The sequence below is a fragment of the Megachile rotundata genome, chromosome 5 (assembly GCF_050947335.1).
Source record: "Megachile rotundata isolate GNS110a chromosome 5, iyMegRotu1, whole genome shotgun sequence".
NCBI lineage: Eukaryota > Metazoa > Arthropoda > Insecta > Hymenoptera > Megachilidae > Megachile > Megachile rotundata.
Window position 1 is genome coordinate 9,166,206 of NC_134987.1, and position 20,460 is coordinate 9,186,665.

A 20,460-nucleotide genomic window follows, 5' to 3' on the forward strand; every position below is an offset into this window, starting at 1 on the left:
TTAATAAAATTTGTATAAAAAATTGATACAACTAACCAATATTTAAATTCGAGACGAATCGTTTATAACTCATCGAATAGGTTATTAATATAAAATTTAATATCGATAGGGAATTAGATATCGGTCACGATACTTCGCAGATTGGAATATTTATTGGGATATATGAATGTAAAGTGTTTATTTGGAGACTCGGTTGATAAAGACTGTGACATAACAGCACAATAACTGCGATAAAAATTGTTTTAATACCGTAACACTTTCACTATTTTTAGCATTCCTCGTTGAGAGATTTAATGAGATTATGGGAGGGGGAGAGTACTATTTCAATCAAGATACGATGGATTAGAGCGCGAGCTTCGAAAGCCGTTTAACGTCGCGGTTATTCGGTCGGCGGCGTTGCAGGAATATCAGGAACGCATTGATTTTTTCGTCGAAGACAGATTACCGTCGGTGCAAATTAATAATCTAGCCTTTCACCGCGTGATTTCCAAGGCGATTTACAGATCTCTACGCATAGATCGTAATATTACGTGTTGCGAGGAACGCGACGATACCTCGAATCGGCGCCGGATTGGAATTGATCCCAATCGAAAGTCTTTAAAACTAGTCTAGCCGTTGCTAGATGACATAATTGAACCAACGAACAATCAGCAGATTCTATCTCGAACTGTGACACAAATCACCAAGCAACTTTTATAAAAATTCTGTTCGTTGCTTAAAATTGAGAACCTCGATATCGTAAACAGCTGTGATGACCCGCTCGATTAATAAATTTGATTGAATGATGTAGGCATAAATATTGCACGATCACTTATCACTTTCAAAATTATCGTATAATGATCGAACGGAAAGAAATTTATTGCTATGATCGTATCTTTATTTATACATTTATTTACGCAGGTAAAAATCATCTCTTGATGGCCGACACTACTGATTTAAGCCTGTACCTATTTAGAAATGAAATTCATTAAAAATTGTAAGATATGTGACATCTTTAGATATGTAGTTATATAAAGACATAGATATTTCTGAACGCATGATATTATAAGACACTTATAAATAAGATATCGAACATTCTTCCCTTCTTATCGTGCTGCCAATTGTTCTCATAATTTCAATTCTTAACTAACATTGCTTTGACACTTTTGAGAAGATGTTTTAGAAATAAAAAGTGGTCTCTAGATTTTATTGAAACCTTAATTTTTAGCAAAAGTTGCAGCAAGATTTAAGATGTCTGAACAATTTTAAAAAGCTTACAGTTTATTTTATGATACACATGGTATAAAATTTAAAAGAGTATGAGAAATTTAAGAGATTCAATTTTAACAGGAATATAACTTATGATATTATACGATATGATCAATCTCTCAAAACTACCAGCAACTTAAGAAAATTTCTAGCATTCAAACATTGGTGTTATTGCATTTGTGAATTCTTAAAATACTCATTTCCTTATTTACACACTTCGTTATCACAGAGTCGACCATTTAAATCTCGGAAGCTGTTCCTTATTATCGATTAATCTAGCTAGTTAACTGTAAGATCTGCGTTTTCCGTTTCGACACCGTTGTCTAGAATGAAAAGCTATTACCCATCTGATCCCGCGATATATACGAGCTAATTAGATTTAAAGCTTCCTATTTCGCACCTCGAATAATCTGTACCGCTACATCGCGTCGACTTTCCTTCGATCAATTTCTGGCCGGAAGTGAGCCTCGATGTTCCCAAGTTGCGCTTGGCCGATCTTCGATCGATATCCCCATTAATTGGCCTATATCGCATACCAGTTTTATCCGAACAACATTATGTGCTGACGTACGAATATCCTCTGGTCGATTAATGCCGCCTCGCGATGTTGTCCCGTGATATTGATAAATGATAATTGTCGTTGGCAACGAGACTCGGCATCGCGTGTAACGCGGAATAATTTAATAATGGCAGATTAGCAACGCGAGCAGACAGGGGATACCGGGACAGGGAAATCGTGGCGACATTAATATGGTAATCGTTTTACCGGCGCCAATGCTTCCAATAAATAATTCTCTTAACTCGACTATCCGCTGCCTCGTTTGCTACCGTTACCAGGAACGGCCTGATTATGCGATACTGGGTGATCTTTTGATACACCCTTGCTAACTTTTGTCCACGAAAAAGTAGGAAGTAGTAACCAAACTTGTGTACTTGAAAAAATTTCTAAATATACAAATTTTTAGGTTGAGAAATTTTCCAAACTTCCAAATCTCACAAATCCTCAAGTTTTTTAAATTAAAAAATGTCCAAATCCCTAATTTGCAACAGTCTAAACTAACTGTCTAAATCCCTAACTCCCTAAATCCTTAACTTCCTGACACCTTAACTCTTCAACTCCCAACTCCCTAACTCCCCAACTCCCCAACTCTCTAACTCCCTAATTCCCTAAATCCCTAACTCTCTAAATACCTAAGTCCCTAAATCCCTAAATCTCTAAATCTCTAAATCCTTAAATCCCCAACTCCATACCTCCCTAAATCCCTAAATCCTTAATTCTTGAATTCCCAAATCCCCAAATCCCAATATCCGCAATTCCCAAATTCCTCAAATCACCAGATCATAAATTTTCCAAATCCCAAATTTCACAAGTTCCCAAATTTCCAAATTTATAAATATCCAGATTCTAAATCCCTAAATCTCCATATCTCCGAATCCCCAAATCGCACAAATCCTCCAAATCCTCCTGCACATTTTGCAAACGCCGTATAAACATGTTCACTCAAACAAAGAAGAACATCGAACGGTTGCCCCGATCAATCGATAAATCGCTCGAAATGCTATACATATTTCATTTCTAGTCGTGCCGCGTGTATCATTATCGGGGATCCAGGATTATTTTGTTGGCGTTGTTAAAATTACCGGAGTGGTTGCAGGATGAGCAAACTCGCGATGCTTCTTGCAGACGTTCTGGTGATAAGGAGTGATTAAGTGTAACTATTGATACGTGGTAGTGATCGTAAATCTGAGCTTGTTGGTTAATTTGCAACGGAATGAAATACGACGGTGAATAGGGTTTAATTCCTGTATCGTGCATGTGATCCCGTCCTCGAGAGAGGTGTAATTTTGTACTTTCTGTAATAAATACGATCACACTGATAAGCAGACTGCCAGTATTAATGTAATTGCCGGGGTACGTGCATAAATATACGAAGCGTATACGAATCTCGTGTTACGTGCAAAAAATTAATACATCACGTGTAGCAACAAGTCATTCACTGTCTTTTTAAGAATATAGTTGAAAATGTATTTAAGTGTTTAAAGTATATTTACCGCCACTTATCTTATACTTGTCAACGAGTCGTAGCTATGTATTAAGGGCTGATTAACCTTGGTTTAAGTAATCTACATGAAACTTCATTTTATGCAATATTAAAAATATAGGAAAGTATAGTGCAAAGAACGAGTTAACGATTGAAAAAGTGTATAAGTCCTTGCTTTGCCAGTTTGTCGAATATTTCGAAAGGAAACGCGATGTGTTCAATTACTAAACCTGCACCGTTATCTTATCCAGTATCAACATTCTTGGATAACAAATTGAAAATTCTCCAGCGCGATAAAACGGTACTTCGCGTAAAAAGACTATGCAAAAATGGCGACACGCGACGTCAGCTCTCAACGTGTCGATTTCTTCGGGTTACCACGCAATTAAATACATCGTGTAATACCACCGTTTCACCGGTATATAATTTACCCTCTAATGACAGTGATCGGCTAATTAATTGATTGGACGGGAATAATTCACGACTAAATGATCGCGTGTCTCTCGGTAATCATACCGTAAATATCGCGTTGGCGAGAGGCACACGCGCGAATCGATCAAAGAATAGCTGCGCTGGAAAAAGGAAGTGGGAGATCGTCTTTCAGAGGGCTTTGAAGCGTGCACGATTGAAATACCACTCGATCCTATGTGGAATCGTGCGTCGACGTTCTCGTATTGATTTCAAAGCAACCGACCTGCCCGCTCTGGCTGAATCATCCACCCACGCGAGCTTCTTGCGGTCCGCGATCGCGATCGACGAATATATTGTCCATTCGGTTATTGTCAGCTCGTAGGAAGTCTACAGAATGAGAAGATTAACCCTGTTATACAGGGTCCATCATAATATGTGAACGCCACTTCATTTGCGGACTCAATGCACGCGAATGGTACATAAATTCTAATGCAAATACGCGAACCACCAGTAACTCCATTTCCCATGCATCGAGCCGACGCCATATTGTTCTTATTCGCGTCTCCAACTACACGTTTTTAGTTCCTTTTTAATTAATTGCCACATATGCATATTGTATACTATATTTTTTTTATGAAGATTAATTAAGAGATATTTATTTTATTTCTACGAAACATTCATATAAATGTACTGTTCATATAAATGTTTAATCTGTCTGACGTTTTCGAGTAGTAGAAGTGTCTAAATTCTTTCGATAAATAGTTCATTCAATTATTTATAAACAATGCGCGATATCTCATGTACAACCCTGAAACTGGAGATGCTATTATAGATTATCGATATTATCGACTTTATTTATATGTAATGATACTCGTATCAACTGATACTTGAAATAGAATGTAACAATTTTTAATGTAGTAATGAGTCTATTTTTATTTGAACTTAAAATTTCACTTAACCTAATACAGAGTTAAAAACAGACTCTAATTCAAAAATGTAATTAGAAGATGCAGATGAAATAAGTATTTATACTCATTTGTTGTGGATGCTAAACTTACATGCAAATATTATGGTACACACTGTATATTGATTATGTAAATTTTGCGGAAATGATAATATCGATAATCTCGATCGTCGATGACTGTCGATAACACATGCAATGACAGTGATCTTAATGAATCTAATAAAGATACGAGCACCTCAAAGATCGAGCTGATATTCCAACAATTTAATGTAATTACAGGCGATCACTGGCAAGTTCTAATTAATTATCTAATTGATCGTACAAGTTACGGAAGTTTGACATAATGGCGTTTGAAATACTGAAACGAAGAAGAAATTGAAAATAATTCTTTTAAATATCGTCTCATATTTATCCACGATAACTATCGTTCGCTTGTCCATCGGTACAGGAAGAAGCCCACGTTTATTTCGTAAACGCGAGGAGATATTGCCGAATGGACGCCTTCTGCCATTATCGTCGGGACGCATCGCGGCGATCGAGCCTGCAATTTAAAACAATTTTCAAATAATATATTACGAATCGTAGTTGAGAATATAAAGGAGGGTTGGGTCTTGACTACGTGCTCCCTTTGTTCCTGCCTTCCGGTGATTTAGTGTGTCGTGGGTGGATTGTGCCTCTGGCGCGATATCCTCTTAAAGGACTCTCGGAAGAAGGATTCTCCTGTTACAAAACGATCTTTAAATGGATGGCACTGAAAATGTATTACATCATTTATATTTTTCTTCCAAATCGTTTGTTACAGACCTTACCTACTATTAATGTAATGCTTACTTATCCCACTATTTTTATTTTATCTCACTATTAATGTAATGTTTACTAGAGTTCACTTAATGCACGCACGTTTAATACACGTTAGCCCATCACTCACACATGCATATTCTACTCTATCATTCAGCGTGTTGTATTTATCCTATTCTGACTCTCAACACGTCTCATCTAACCAACGATATACAATCTCTAAAGAAAGCGTTAGAAAGTTGAACATTTTTTATCATCCCCCTATATCAACACCAAAGATGACAGTATGGTACAATCTACTTCAAAATTAGCTCCAACGTTGACTGTCACAGTGGAAGCTTACGTATACGATCAGACAGATTTTTAAAAACAAAGATATCTTTCAATTTCACCCCTTAATCTGCCATCCCTTAAACATCAAAAACACTTTAAACGTTACTTTCGTTTATTGTTCTCGTAAATAATTAATTTAACTAAAATAGCAAAATGTGGATAAAATTTTTAAAATCCGCGACAGAGCATTGGTTCGAGGGTTAACGTTCCAGAGTGATCTCACGTGGTCCCCGCTGGTGCAAGATGTGGTAAGCGTACGCAAGATTAACGCGCGCGCGACTTATACACGAAACGGCGAGGCGACTAACCAAATATTTGTACACGTCAATCATAACAGACGGCAAAGCGTTCGTTGTCTAAACAGGCCGCAGGGGCCCCGTGCATTGCGAGCCACTCGGTAGCGTTCACCATGGATGGAGCACCTTTCATTGCTTCTTGCTCTATCTCTAACAAGACCCTCGATAGTTACCGTTTGTCATGCGCTTCAAGTCCTGTGTTTGCTTCTACCACGAGAGAAAATCATAGACCACGGATCTCTCTCCGATTTTTGTCCTCGGGATACTACTGCACTCAAATTGCTGCGTAAGTACTCGAGCTACGTAACCACAAGTAGCTGCAATTCTTTGGCAAGAGATGCAATTTTGTTGTCTCGTTTACGTTCGCTTGCGTGCTTGCGGTCTGATGTTTATTGCTTGCTTAGTTCTTTGGTAATTGCCACCTTTCTACCATTTCATTCTTACGACCAAGGTTGGCTACTTGATTTTGAGGCAAATTTGAAGCGTTCCATATCTTCAATCTGAAAAGCTTACCAATTTCTAAATTTAAAAAATTGAAGTTTTTCGATTTAATGATTTATGGAAGCGGATGCTAAGATTTATCTAAGGAGATCCAAAGATTTATGTAAGTAGATCCTTAGATTTATGTAAGTAGATCTAGAGTTTTATATTCGCGTTGATTTTAGAGTTTTCAAATCTGAAACATGCACATGTGCCGGCATCATTCAAGACGTTAATGTATGCACGTGTAACCGGAGAAAGTTTGCCTCCGTTGACATTACTACGAATTTACACGATTAATCGCCGGTTCTTTTCTCCAGAGCCGTTACCCGGATTCAATACACGACAGGTAAAATCCATAGATCGAAACTTGACTACGGTTCGTCGCGTAATCTGTCGTCGATGATCTCGACGAAAGGTTAATAAGAAGTTCTGCCACTGGCATTTCAGTCACTGGATTAGGATACTATTTCTGTCCTGTTACAGCAAATAAACGTGTAATTGCTGGGAAGCAGTTCGTATGATCGTCGAACTTTAATCGGCTGTTTAAATCACGTTGTTGTGCGGCTGTCTCACGATCATAAATCGTTGTGTAACGATATTTTAACACTTTGACAACCGGTATCACATGTTCGTGAATTTTTACGTTATTAACATTTACTCTATTTGTAGATGTTGTGTCGTGTATCAATTATAGATCGAAAACTGGTAATTGTGCAGGTTACGGGGGAAAAATTCTCAAACGTAATCCGATTAGCAGCGAAACCGGCGCTAGACGTGTATCCACTTTTAAATAGCATGCACGTTCCAAATATATAAAACTGATGATTGGAAAATTTATGGCGTCTCATATACATTTTGATAAATATTATAAATTCAGAATAAAAATATGAGTTGAAAAAGTAAGCAGATGCAAATTTTATTCTATTTTCAACTGTAATCTTGTTTTGTTAGATACCGAATCGCATTATCGCACAGTTAACATTTGTTAACATTATCTACATCAAATATAGGGAATTCAGATGAGGTACCAGAAGATAGAAGATAATGTTTCAGATAATGTTTGGGAAAATCAGTAGCACCTCAGATCCCTGTCTATTACATTCTACCTTTGTAGTATCACTTTTTAATAACATTTTACACTTCCATTTTGTTGGAAAGAAATGAAAAAATCTGTCAGGAAGGAAATTCATCATTGACAATGTGAATGGTGTACTTTAATCTGTATTAAATATGAACTACAATAAAAATTTGTTTAGGTATGAAGAGGCGTTACCTGGTGCTATGAATAGGAGGGTGTATAGATGATATTCGACGCGAGGAGATATGAAATGAAGAGTTATGGTTAGAGATAGAGTAGGAAGGAAGGTAAATAATTTTCCACTCGGGTAATAAATCACGATTCAAGATGGTCGCGGCGATAGGAGAGCAGAGAATCAACAATGGTCTGTATTATGGCGGCGCCGTGTCCTGGTAGCGAGGCCAATTAGACGCGCCACGATTTTCTCACGTTCCGACGTCCCGTGTCCGACAGCGGGAAACAGGGACGGCTAGGATTGCGTAAAATTTTTATGCACATTTCGAAAGAGTCTGACGTCGCGGCAGCATCGTAGACGGCGCTCCGCGATATTCAAATCGGGCATATTACGATAGCGATAGAGACGGGCATCGAGAACCGTCGTCCACTTATTTCCCATATAACGGTGCACCGTTTCAACGCGAGAGGCTCGTGGAGACCTATAAATTATTGCCGCTCCGTCTCTATCCAATCGCGGCCTCGCTGGTCGGCGTTAAAAAAAAAAAATCGCGACCAATGGTGGCAGAGAATGTCCGCAGCTCGTAACCACCGCCTCCGGTTCAACGACGGCGGCGCAGTAAAATCGGGAAATATTACCGTAATAGCTTCGCGTTATTTTCCCGATCGTACGCGCCGTCGTATCATATTGTATGATAATCGCGACCGATATCCCGGTGATCCGTCATCCGGAATTCCTTTCGGTGACCTGGAAATTCGTTGTTCTGGCGTTGTGCGCCTCGGGAATGGATGCCAAGGAGATGCCGGAGAGCAAAAATTGTAGGCGGGTAGCCATTTAAACGTTTGATACTTCACTTGGCTAACTCGATTGGTCAGCTCGGTCATCCAGTAAACGTACGGGATCTACGGCTACTGCGACTGGAGGTGCTGCAATCGATTATCGATACACTCTCGATTGATCACTGATACGTTGATGCTATCGTTCAGATCTTCTTAACATATTTGTTACATCTAATAACAACAATCACGGTAGAATGCCTATGTTTAGTATTACAATTTGGCAAGTTTAAACTTCATACTTGACCTGACACTAATTCCTCTTAGTTAGTTAAACTTTAAACACAATTCAACCTACTTTCAGACGGGAATAATTAAAGACAAGGTACTGTTCCTGACCTAAGTTACCTTAGATTTTATCATCACATTAGGTTAAGTTGTTTTAGACAGTTAACCTAAGTTAGGTTAAGTTATTAGGTTAAGTCAAGTCAAGGTCAGTTTAGGTTTGGTTATGATCAAGTTAGTTTTTGTCGAGTCAATTGAATTCGATTAGGCTAGGTTAAGTCCGAGTAAACTAGATCACATTAGGTTAGATCAGATTAGATTATTAGGATATATGCGTGTAAATTGCGAAAATATTACATGAACGAGAATATACATATGTTTATTTATTTCTAATTAGGTAGATCATCAGTTATTATAAAATAACGACGCTACTAATTCAACATACAGGTCTCTTGAAACACAAGCGTACATTCATATAATGAATGACATCCACAAATCACATAGTACTCTCAGCAGCATGAATCTCCATCTTTGCAGATTTTCAATGTTTGTGTTCCAGACTCGTGTTTCTGTTTCCTTCTATAAGAGTTGGTGGTCTGAAGAGTTTGGTTAGCATTCAGGAAGTCTTGTATAATTAGACGGAAACGTCTAACCCTGCACGGTACTCTGAATTGTCGCGGACGCCGCCGTAAATGACTGGGCTATTCTTAGATGGTACGCCGACGGGGTTAATTCCTGATATTCCTTTCGAACTTGTACTCTAATGATTCGCATGATTCTAATGCGTTCTTGGTGTTATGTGTAGGTACTCATGTTTTTAATTATCACGTCGTGTCTAATCATGTCGAGCTCAATACTATTGAACACGTGTATCATCCAGACGAGTTAAATCGTATCGGATTCAATCATGTCGAATTCAATCGTGTTAAATTGAATCAGATGGAATTACGTTACGGAGAGTAAATTTACATTCAGTCGATTTGTCGTAAATTTAATCGCGTTAAATTGATGTTGGATCGCGTTGAATTAGATCGCATTCGAATTGTATCAAGTTGAATTTCGATGGATTAGATCGCATTTAAATTGTACCAAGTTAAGCCGAATTCGATCGCGTCGAATTTGATTGAGTCGAATTTAATCGCGTCGAAGTATTGAACTGGATCGTACCGAATTTGATTGCATCTAAGTAGATCGTGTCGAATTTGACAGCGTGACTCCAATTGTAGTCAAATCGCATCGTGACAAATTTTATCGCGTCAAATTAGATCGTGGCGATCTGAATCGTAGCGAGTTGAATCGCGTGGAATTCCATCGCGTCAAATTCTATCGTCTCGAATTCGAACCGCGCCAAGCAGAATCACATCAAATTGTAGCGCGTCGAATCGCACAGAATAGAATCACCTAACATCTATTCGCCATATGTCGCCGTATCAGTTTATCCACGTTACGATCCATCAAATTACTCCAAGAGATTGCTCCAGGCCTGCATCTCGAATTCAATTGCTCCGTTATCACGCACTCGTGTTACCGATGTGTCCGGTTACGTTAACTCAGCACGTCATTGAACGTGCTCGAAAGCAACGACCCGCGATCACGGATCACGCGATCTTCTGGCATTTCGCACGTAAACGACACACCCTGGTGGGTGCACCCGAAACAGCCATCAGGAGCGCATAAACTTGCGTCGCGCTGAAGATAATCCGGCGAGTATATACGTCGTCGATCCTGATTTTGGACCTAAGCCTCCGGAATACAAAGAGACACGCACAGAGGATCTCCGTGTGTGCGAGCACGGAACAGACATAAACAAGCGCGGCGATAAACCACGTTCTCCCGATAGGAGTATTGCCTCTTTGAATGTTATCGGTCCACCCTGCGCGAGGGTACGTTTATCGAACGGGACCGCGTTCTCCTTCGCACCGGATGTTGGCTTCGACATTTCAGAGGCTTGATTTTGAAATATTAGGCTGTCGTATCGAACGAATTTCGAAACTTTGAAAGTCCAGCTAGGAAACGTTGTCCTTTCAATTCTTACTTTCCCCTTTCGTTTTTTATTTTTATCATCTTAATGATAAAACTTGTAAACATCTATTTAATAGATTAGACATATGTTGAATTGTTCAAATTATGAGGTAATAAAACTACAGTTGCGTAAAAAGAAGACGAACAAGAATTTGAATCCGTGGGTAGCATCGATTAAGTGAATACAAATTGAATGGAATTCTTCTGAAAAATACATATTATGTGTAGGAAGATAGTGTAGGGTGAAACATTGTTTCTATCTACAAAAAAGACATTGTTTCCTTTTGAAACAAAGTGTTACTAATACTACAATGTTGCATTCAAGATAAATACACTGATAGTAATTTTCAAATGAATGACTTGATGATTGAGGAACATTGAACATTGATATGTTATTATGTTTTTGTATAATTTATGTATTAACAAAATAAGGTAAAAAAATTCTAGTTGCATTTGTAAGTGACAATCAGCATGAATGAACAGTACATACATTGAATGTACAGTCGATCAATATAAAAGCTTTGTTAGCAGAAAAGCGACTTTATGGCGAAGGTTCATCGAAGGCCGATTTTCGGTCTCGAATCAAGGCTAATTTGAAAGTACGTGCTCGATAAATCCCCTACCGAAAATCTCGAGTCTCGTAAGCAAAAACTGCTGGTTGTATTCAGCCTCGGGTACCGTGACTTATGGCTGATAGGTCCGTATTTTTTTTGCTCTAAGAGAAACGCTCCAGTATATGCAGGAACGAGTTTGCAATCGGAGAGCCATACTTCACAAGCCTTTTACGTTCTTCGCATGGTTTGCCCCAGGAAGTCTTTACATCCATCTGATTAATATGCGGTAATCGACAGAATTATTGTAATCACCGTGTACCGAAAGGCGGATCTCAAATCTGAAAGTTTGCAAATTTTTAAGTCTGTAAAATTTCCTGTGCACAAAATTAAAAATTACATTGCTAAATTCCTAAATTTCAAGATTTGTAATATCCAATATAATGATATGTAATAATTGTAAAATTTTTAATATCCCAATTTTAAAAATATGGAAGTACAATTAAAAAATTGAAAAGTTTGTGTGATTGTGAATTCATGAACTTCTAAGTGTTCAATTTTGAAGGTTTTTAAATCTTCACGAATCGACAGGGCACTCGAGCGGGCCATCGCGAACGTAAACGACGCGCGTCGAAATATCTTGGGACAATTCGCGTGTGCCGACAACGAACCGGCTAATTTCGAGTTTCGAAAATACGTTTCGCATACCGTCTGACCAGGCATTTCATTATCAGCCGGAAGACGGGTTCGCAACGAATTCGAGACGCTAATTAGCGTGTTTCGAACCGTGGCCCGTCTCTAAGACATACCGCGACCATCCTGAAGAGAACTTTAAGTGCATCGTTGACTCGGTATCCGCGGGGAAATACGATCTGCCGAAATCGCGTCGTGGCCCGTCTACAACCGAATACGATGTTACGATGCCACGTGTTTTACGAGCGGGTAGCAACAGTTTTTTAAACGGGTTTTTAAGTGTACGTTTCAGGTATAAATTTTGACGGTGCACGTTATTGGTGATTTCTGTTTGGGGAATAATTTTTTGGTCGATTCCGCTCGCTCCTGGTAGCCAGCTATAAATGTACAGTTTCTGTAATAGCCTCGTAACGCGTGTATCTTGATTTTTCCACGGTATATATTCGTTAACAGAAAAATATGCAAAATAAACTTCGAGAAGCGAAGATTGAAATTTTACACTTGAATGCACTCCGCATTCGAGTCTGCGAAACAGATCGATAAATCGATAGACTGAATTTTATAATGTCGGCGAAATAGCGTCAACCCGAATAGACGAAAACGAGAAATGCGATAAAACAAAAATGATCCCTGCTACAATTTGTAATCTTGATTTTCCTCCGAGCGACGGTTCTTGATTTTCCTCCGAAGAGATATGAAGTTCGCAACTGGTTCTGCAAGGAAATGCGAGAAGTGCAGGTCGCGAAATTTTCCTCGTTTGTTTTTTATACTATTTTGAGACTTAGTGGGTCAAAGAAGAAATTGTATACCGACGGTAACAAAGTTTAAAGCGGCGCTTGAAAGCGAGGAAAACTTGACAAGTTTCCGTTGTAAGCTGCCAAGAGCCGGTACCATCAAGCACTAAGAGCGCAGTTTTAGGGGACATCTATATATTTAGAATATTTAGTGGGGGAACGGTCATTTTAGCCCTTAGTTACCGCATGAGTAGACTGCATTTTGCGCGTACTTAGACTTCAAAATAGAGAACATACAACCGGAGGATAAAAGGCATTCTTAAAATACAGCACGAGATACGACCGATCATTAAAATCATCGAATCAGCCCATAAATCGTCAACCGAAGCCGGCTACGCTTTCAGTTACAAATCCTTCTCTCGTATAAAACGTTCCGTAAACATCGTATCGTTTGTTAGCCTGTAAAAACGAAATAATGATGCTTATGTAAAGGTCGAAATTTCCATGCGAAACGAGGGATTATTTCGAGCCCTTCCGAGTATACGCCGACAGAGCTTTAAGGTTAGGTAAATCGGTAGATAAATCAAACTCGGTTTCTCGAATTTCAATCGGTTCGGACTTGTTTAAGATTCTTACTCCTACACGAAATCTGACATTTTTTTTCATATCTTAACATCGTTGAAGTCTCATGAAGTCTTTGACATTTTTTCTCAAGAGTACAATGTTTATTAAAAAACATTTCAAATTATCTCATCATTCTATTAGTAACTTCAGAATTTTCACATGTGGTATTTTAATAAGACAGAAAATCAAAAATGTAAAAACTTAGAAACTCAAAAATTTCAGATATCCTTACAGTCCTTTAAATCTTCAGATTTGGAAAATAAAAATTTGGTAACTTAAAATGTACCAAAAGAAAAATTTCAAGTATTTAAATTTTTATATTTACCAGCTGATAAATGCACCACTTTAGAAATTTGATGAGGAGGTGAGTGGATAAGAGTCATTAAGGGTAGACGAGATACCCTTGCGTAAGTGATCGTGATTCTTGTACCTGTATGCGAGGATCGATTAAAATCGCGGTGTGCCAGCAAAAGAGAGGACAAGAAACCGATAAGGATCCGAGAACACAGTGTGTGGTCCCCGTTGTGCATGAATATCCGTTTAATTTGAACGCCGACCCCCGTCACAACGTTGAGTTCCTCATACAGGAGGCGCCAGTTACTGAACCGCTCACCTCGAACAACGATGGCTTAATTAAGCGACACGAGTGTTGACTATCACTTATTTTTCCATTTCTATAAATCACGGAGCTCGCTATTCTACGGGAACTTCCTACGGACACAATCGTTGAAGTTAACATCGCTATTTTCTCGAAAGTAGATTGATTTTAAACGAATTTAACAAATTTCAAAATTGCAGTGTCTCGAAAGTTAAAAATGGCCTAAATCATATGTGTCAGCAAAACGATGTCGCCGTCGGAGGGTTAAAATACGATATTATACAAAATGATGAAACGGTCTGATAAACGAATTTTCGAACCACCAGGAATTAAAAAAAGAAACGTGCAATAAGAGAACCGAAAAGTTAATGAGCTGGAATGGTACATGTTTATTACATCAAAGAAATGTATTTTTAATGGAAATCAGCTGACGATAACATCGACGCTACTTTTCTTTTCGTTAATTGCTCATCTTGTAATGCTGAACTTTATGTAATTTTAATATTCGTGAAATGCTAACGAGCCGTCTTGACCACTTAGAAAATCATCAATTACTGAAAACATGGTACGGTATCGTAGCGACTTTAATACGACAGCCAAACGATTCTGCGAGGAATGGCAAGAAGTAGAATAAGTAATATTTTATTGTTATGAAGTGCTTTCTATGCTCTTATTATTAATATGAGCATCTCGTTTACTATAAAAATCACATTCCTACATTTTTCAAATTTTTAATTTTTTTATACAAGTATGAAAAAAATTATGTCTATTAAGGTTATATGTATTACAATATTATGTATATCACGCTTGTTAAATTTACATAAAAATATTTATGTCGTGCATACAAAATTTATATCTGTTATAATGTTATGTATATCATGCATATTAAGTTCATATATATCATAATATTATATGTTTGAAATTAAGATATAAAAAAGTTTAAATGCAACAATTTAATTATTGTTAAAGTGCTATATATTTTCTTAGAGATCACGTAACAGAGATATTTGAAATTTTTTAATAAACATTCATTACAAATTTTCCTCATGAGTCAGATCCCACGGAAATGCTTCGTTGCGAAACCAACGTTACAAATGTTCGATTTAAAAATAGTTGAGTAATCGTCGTTCCACGCAACTCTACACGCAGAGTCTACGAAATTGAATTAAATAGCTGATAGCGACGCAAGAATCGCGCCATCTCTAATTCCTGGCGACAAGATATATTCCGCAATTAAGTCGAAAGCATACGGGAGAAAGGGAGAGAAAGAGGGACGGCCATATGAGGAGACGAGCTGTGAACGCCTCGGGGCCTGTTTTGCATAAAAATTATAAGCCGAATTAATGTTTTCACCTCCGTAAACGCGTACCATGCTCACGTGCACTGTACTTCGCAGTCGCGGCCGATCCGTGACTAACACAGTGGTTTATTGCACGTTAATACGAATCCGGTACCACCGGTATTTTCTCACACGTCGCTCTCGAGACGCCCTTATGATGCTCGACAACAGGGATGCATTAACCATTAAGCAAAATGAGCACGTGCTTAAGTCGGTGTACCTTAAAAATATTACATTGCTCATATTTCTCGGTCATAAAGTAAGGTTCGCCAGTTTCAAAATTCCGAAGTCTTAATACTCATCTTGAAGTCCTATCTCAATAGCTCAAACCATCATTGCAAATCTTAAACCATTGCAAAGTCCAAAACTCTTCAACTATTAAAACTTTAAATTCTCACTATAATAAAAATTGTTTAAATTTCTATAGTTTCGAAGTCGTATGGTCTAAGTATGAATTTTTTGTTTGCAGGTGGTTTTGCTGACCGCAGTCCTGTGCCCGCGGCTTGCTGCCGCCAACAACCATACTTTATCCCTCTCCTCTCGTAAGAGCAGGGAAAATCCTTTCAGAGGACATATCTCTCGCTGGTAAGTACACTTCCTAGTGTTATCACGCCTCGATAAATATAGCCCAATTTATATATCGAAATCGACGAAATACCTTAGCTTCGATGAAGCGAGAACACGCTTCAATCAAAAATAAGTTTACGATCTTATTAGATATCGCGTATGTATCTGTGAAATGTCTCAGCATCACTTTGATATGAATATATATTAACTAGGGTATAAGTTTTTGACTTTATACCAGCTTCGGTGAAATTTTTTAAATCTGCCAGCCCCTAAATCTCCAAACGTCCGAATTCTCCCCAAATCCCTAAACATGAAAACAAAATCAATCTTCCAATTTTCTCAGATACGTAATATAGAGTACATTATCAATTTACGTATCTCGTACCTAAATCGCTGCACATATACCACGATCGGCGAAATACCTTGGCACCGTTCAAGCTTGGCATCGCTTAAGCAAATTTATCAACACGCGAACGACATATTTCGCGCGTTTGAATTTCAATTTTCAATCAGCGTCCGCGGACACCCGTATATCTCCGGCGTTTACCAACGACATGGCGTTACCCATTATCTATCGCGTCTGACAAGCTGTCTTAATTATTATTAATGACTCGCGTAAATGGTCCAGCCAGTGAATACGGAATCGAATCGAATCGGTGTTTTTCCGGCTGGATAGAGCTGCATTCTTATCGCTCGGTTTAGACACGAGCCGCTACTTTACCGGCACGAGTGGAATGCTATTTCTCGTTCGACGATGGTGCTCCAACTTCGCGTGTGTTTAGAATCTAGTCTTTTTATTATACCTGCCGAAAACTATATCCACTTTATGAGATTTTATATAATTGTTGACATAATGGGATTTTTCGCTCTTGCGACAAATTGCTTTACGTGTTTGGGCACACAGTAGCTATTAATCTGATAGAACAGATATATCTACTGACAAAACTTGGACCACTTCTCTATAAATTTGAGCAAGCTTAAATGTATCTAGTAGTAGTACTGTATGTTTAGTATAATCTCGAAAGTTAAGGGTGGAATGAAGTCACAAATCAATCTGTTTAAAAAGATAATTAACCACCTTATATTTAGTACAATATATAACCCTGTTTTTTAATAATGATAACACTCTAATTGAATATCAATGAATATCTGATTATATTCATCAACGTCCACAGACCACTAATAAATGTCGATACGCCAGCTGATACGTTCGACGTGAAAAGAACATATCGGTAGAGCTAATAATTGGTCAGCTGTTCCCGTCTAGCTCACGGTCACTCATAGAAATTTTAACGATCAGTTCGTCTGTCGGTGAACTTTCCAGGACGCAGACCTTGGACGACACGACCAAGCGGATGACTTATCGAGAGATGAACATGATTCTGCGACAGGAAGGAGGCGAGGACGGCCTTCCAGTCGATTGCTGCCCTACGGTGGAGGAAATGGTGGAACCGGTCGGCGGTCGAAATCGGGAAAACATGTACGTCCAGCTGTATCGGGATGGCCAGCACACCCAGAGGTTCTTCGAGTACTCCTGCAGGCCAGACGTCCTCGACAAGCCGTGCAGGTTCATCGACCGGAAGTTCAGTAACCAGTCCAGATGTGTGCAGAAGTTCTCGTACACTTACGCTATCATTGAAAATTCTGGATCGAAAGTATGTATTTTCCACGATGCTCTTATCTTACTCGTTTCTTCATATCTTTAGAATCTTTAGGTGTCACACTTTCAAATCTACCACTTTCATCTTCAAACATTTATATATTGACGAATTTCCAAATTTAGAAATGTACAGGGCTACTTTATAACTTTCAAGTTTAACATAATCAAGTTTTGAAACTTACAGATTTAGAAACTTAAAAATGTAAAAGTTTCACGATGTAGAATTTTCAAGCATTGCATGAATGTATCTCTTAATAAAAGAATATTGCTAATTTCAATAATTTGGCTGCTCGTACACAGCTATACAAAAATCTACTGTACTGTTGCCCGTTGTTAGTGTGAGGAATTCTTGTGAAAAATAAGAAGAGTTAGTACTTGTGTTTAGCTAAGTGTTTTATTTGTGTGCAGGGTGGAAAGGAGGAGCACGGTAGGCATAGGCACAGAGAACGTCTGATCCCGACATTTGCTGGTAACACGGTGGATGGATCGATGTGGACGTTGGATTACATCGAGGTGCGAAGCGGTTGCAGCTGCGAAGTGATGCCGAAACCGAAGAAGAAGAAGAAGTTTAAAAAGAGCAAGCCAAGGGACCAAGACTTAGACCTGGAGACGTGAGATCTTTTGTGTGGGAATCAGAGCAGATTCCACCTTCGATCTCGTGACGTTGCAGCGATCATCGATACAGATTATGGAACGATGAATTCGATGGAAATACGAAAACGTTACCAGTGAATGAGTTCTTTTTCAACGAAGAAGCTCGAACAATCTTTGAGTTATTGAAAGTATTCTTGAACGAAAGTGCCTTATCGTGAAGTTGATCGACGATTATTTTAAGATTTTATCGTTGTATTTATTATTATATGTATACAGTTTGAGTACGTTTAAGAGTTAGCGATAGAATGCAAATTTTGCCGTATTATTCCGTTTATTTTTGATAAGATTGTAACGTTTATAGTTGGGAAGTAGTACAACGAATCAAGTAGAATCTCCTTCGAACGAGTAGGTGAACAGACTGATATTACGATTCGAGGAGTCGAACGCGAGACGTGTTCTGAATTACAAACTAATATCAGGGTATATATACAATGTAAAAACAATGTAACGATAAGTAATGGTACTTTTAGTAATAGCGTCTCGAGTTATGTTCGGTACTTAGGTAACTACGTGCGTTTTCATCCGCGGCCAGTTATTATTATTATACTCTTGTACTGTACGTTTTAGAGATAAGACACAGTTAGAATATTTTTAGGATAATTTTTATGTTACTAATTTAAGCTGTCGTGTTTCATAGATCTGCGCGCGATTACGTGTCGAGCCAAACGCTACTTAAAATTTATTTAACTAACGTTATTAGATTTATTCCTTTCTTTAAGCACTGACTAGAAGAATTAGCGAGTGCAACGACGTTGCATTAGTTGGTAACCATGACAATTATTAATAAATCTGAATTTGTTGTAATCTAAGATATCGAAGATGTAGAGTTTATTTTGTACCGTGAACATGTAGGTATTTTTGTACGAGGTAAATAATATCTTCTTAACGTTACATTAATTTAACGCAAAGCTGCCATTGTTCGAACGAACGTTTATCAGTTTATCTATTCCTTTGTACATATACACAGAACAGTAAAGAAACATCGAAAGCAATACACTCTGATGCGTTAGATTAATGTAACGTGTAAATTATAAGACAAAAACACCTTTCTGTTTAGAATCAATAAAATATTCGATGATACTGTACTTAAGTAACTTGTATTAGTCAGATGTACACACCGACCACGTACTATGCATAACGTATTTATAAATGTATTATAGTAAATTACACCGTACGTTTAATTTACACAAACCTTTCCCAAGTATACTTTTCTTTTCTATTACAATAGCTGTCGTATTAGTATTTTAACAAACGATTTCAACTCGATAACATTCATGTATTATAACTATGCATCGCAGATTTATTTTCTGTATCGTCATGTATACATTGTACATAAATGATATTAATACAATTGTTATAAAACGTATTCGCTTATTTCCTTTCCCATGATAATTATCAACGTAGCAACAGAAATTTATTATAGAGTATTTGATTTAAGGAGGTGAAAGCATTTTGGAAACTTCATTTTTATTTGGAGGTTGAAATGGGTATTCTTGCGCGCGCCGGCTGAACGGCGCCAGCTGCACTGTCTACGGATCGAATCTACAGACATGTAAAATTGCGTTTTTTTATAAAGTAACTATCTTATTAGCATTTTTATATCATTCTAAAGCTAATAAGTGTTTCTAAAGTAATTTAATGCATGTTATTGTATAATTAAATAGTAGAAAATCGATATTAATTGATTTAAAAAAAAAATAGTACTAGTAGCGCCATCTCTCCGGCGAACGGAGTGAACTACAGGCTTTGGGGACACTACCTTCGTTAGTTCCAACTCTTGCCACTTGGCGGCGCCGCCAGCACTATCGATCGAATCTACAGACATGTAAAATTACGTTTTTTTATAAAATAACTTTCTCATTAGCATTTTTATATCATTCAAAAGCTAATAAGTGTTTCTAAAGTAATTTAATGCATGTTATTGTATAATTAAATAGTAGAAAATCGATATTAATTGATTTAAAAAAAAAATAGTACTAGTAGCGCCATCTCTCGGGCGAACGAGGTGAACTACAGGCTTTGGGGACACTACCTTCGTTAGTTCCAATTTCTGCCACTTGGCGGCGCTACTTGTATCTTCTCCTCATATATCCTGAAATTCCAAAACCCATAATTATGTCGATAACATA

The 20,460-nt window shown here is 37.9% G+C and overlaps 1 protein-coding gene across 1 annotated transcript in view; it reads left to right on the forward strand.

The window, feature by feature from the left end:
* The window catches only part of LOC100875947 (uncharacterized), a 112,411-nt gene extending 92,714 nt beyond the window's left edge, over positions 1-19,697 (forward strand). The window contains exons 3-5 of the mRNA XM_012291315.2: positions 15,920-16,035; positions 17,342-17,672; positions 18,086-19,697. Of these exons, the coding sequence (XP_012146705.2) occupies positions 15,920-16,035; positions 17,342-17,672; positions 18,086-18,292 (654 nt within the window). The 3' untranslated portion in view covers positions 18,293-19,697. The remainder of the gene's footprint in view (positions 1-15,919; positions 16,036-17,341; positions 17,673-18,085) is intronic.
* Positions 19,698-20,460: the final 763 nt, after the last annotated feature.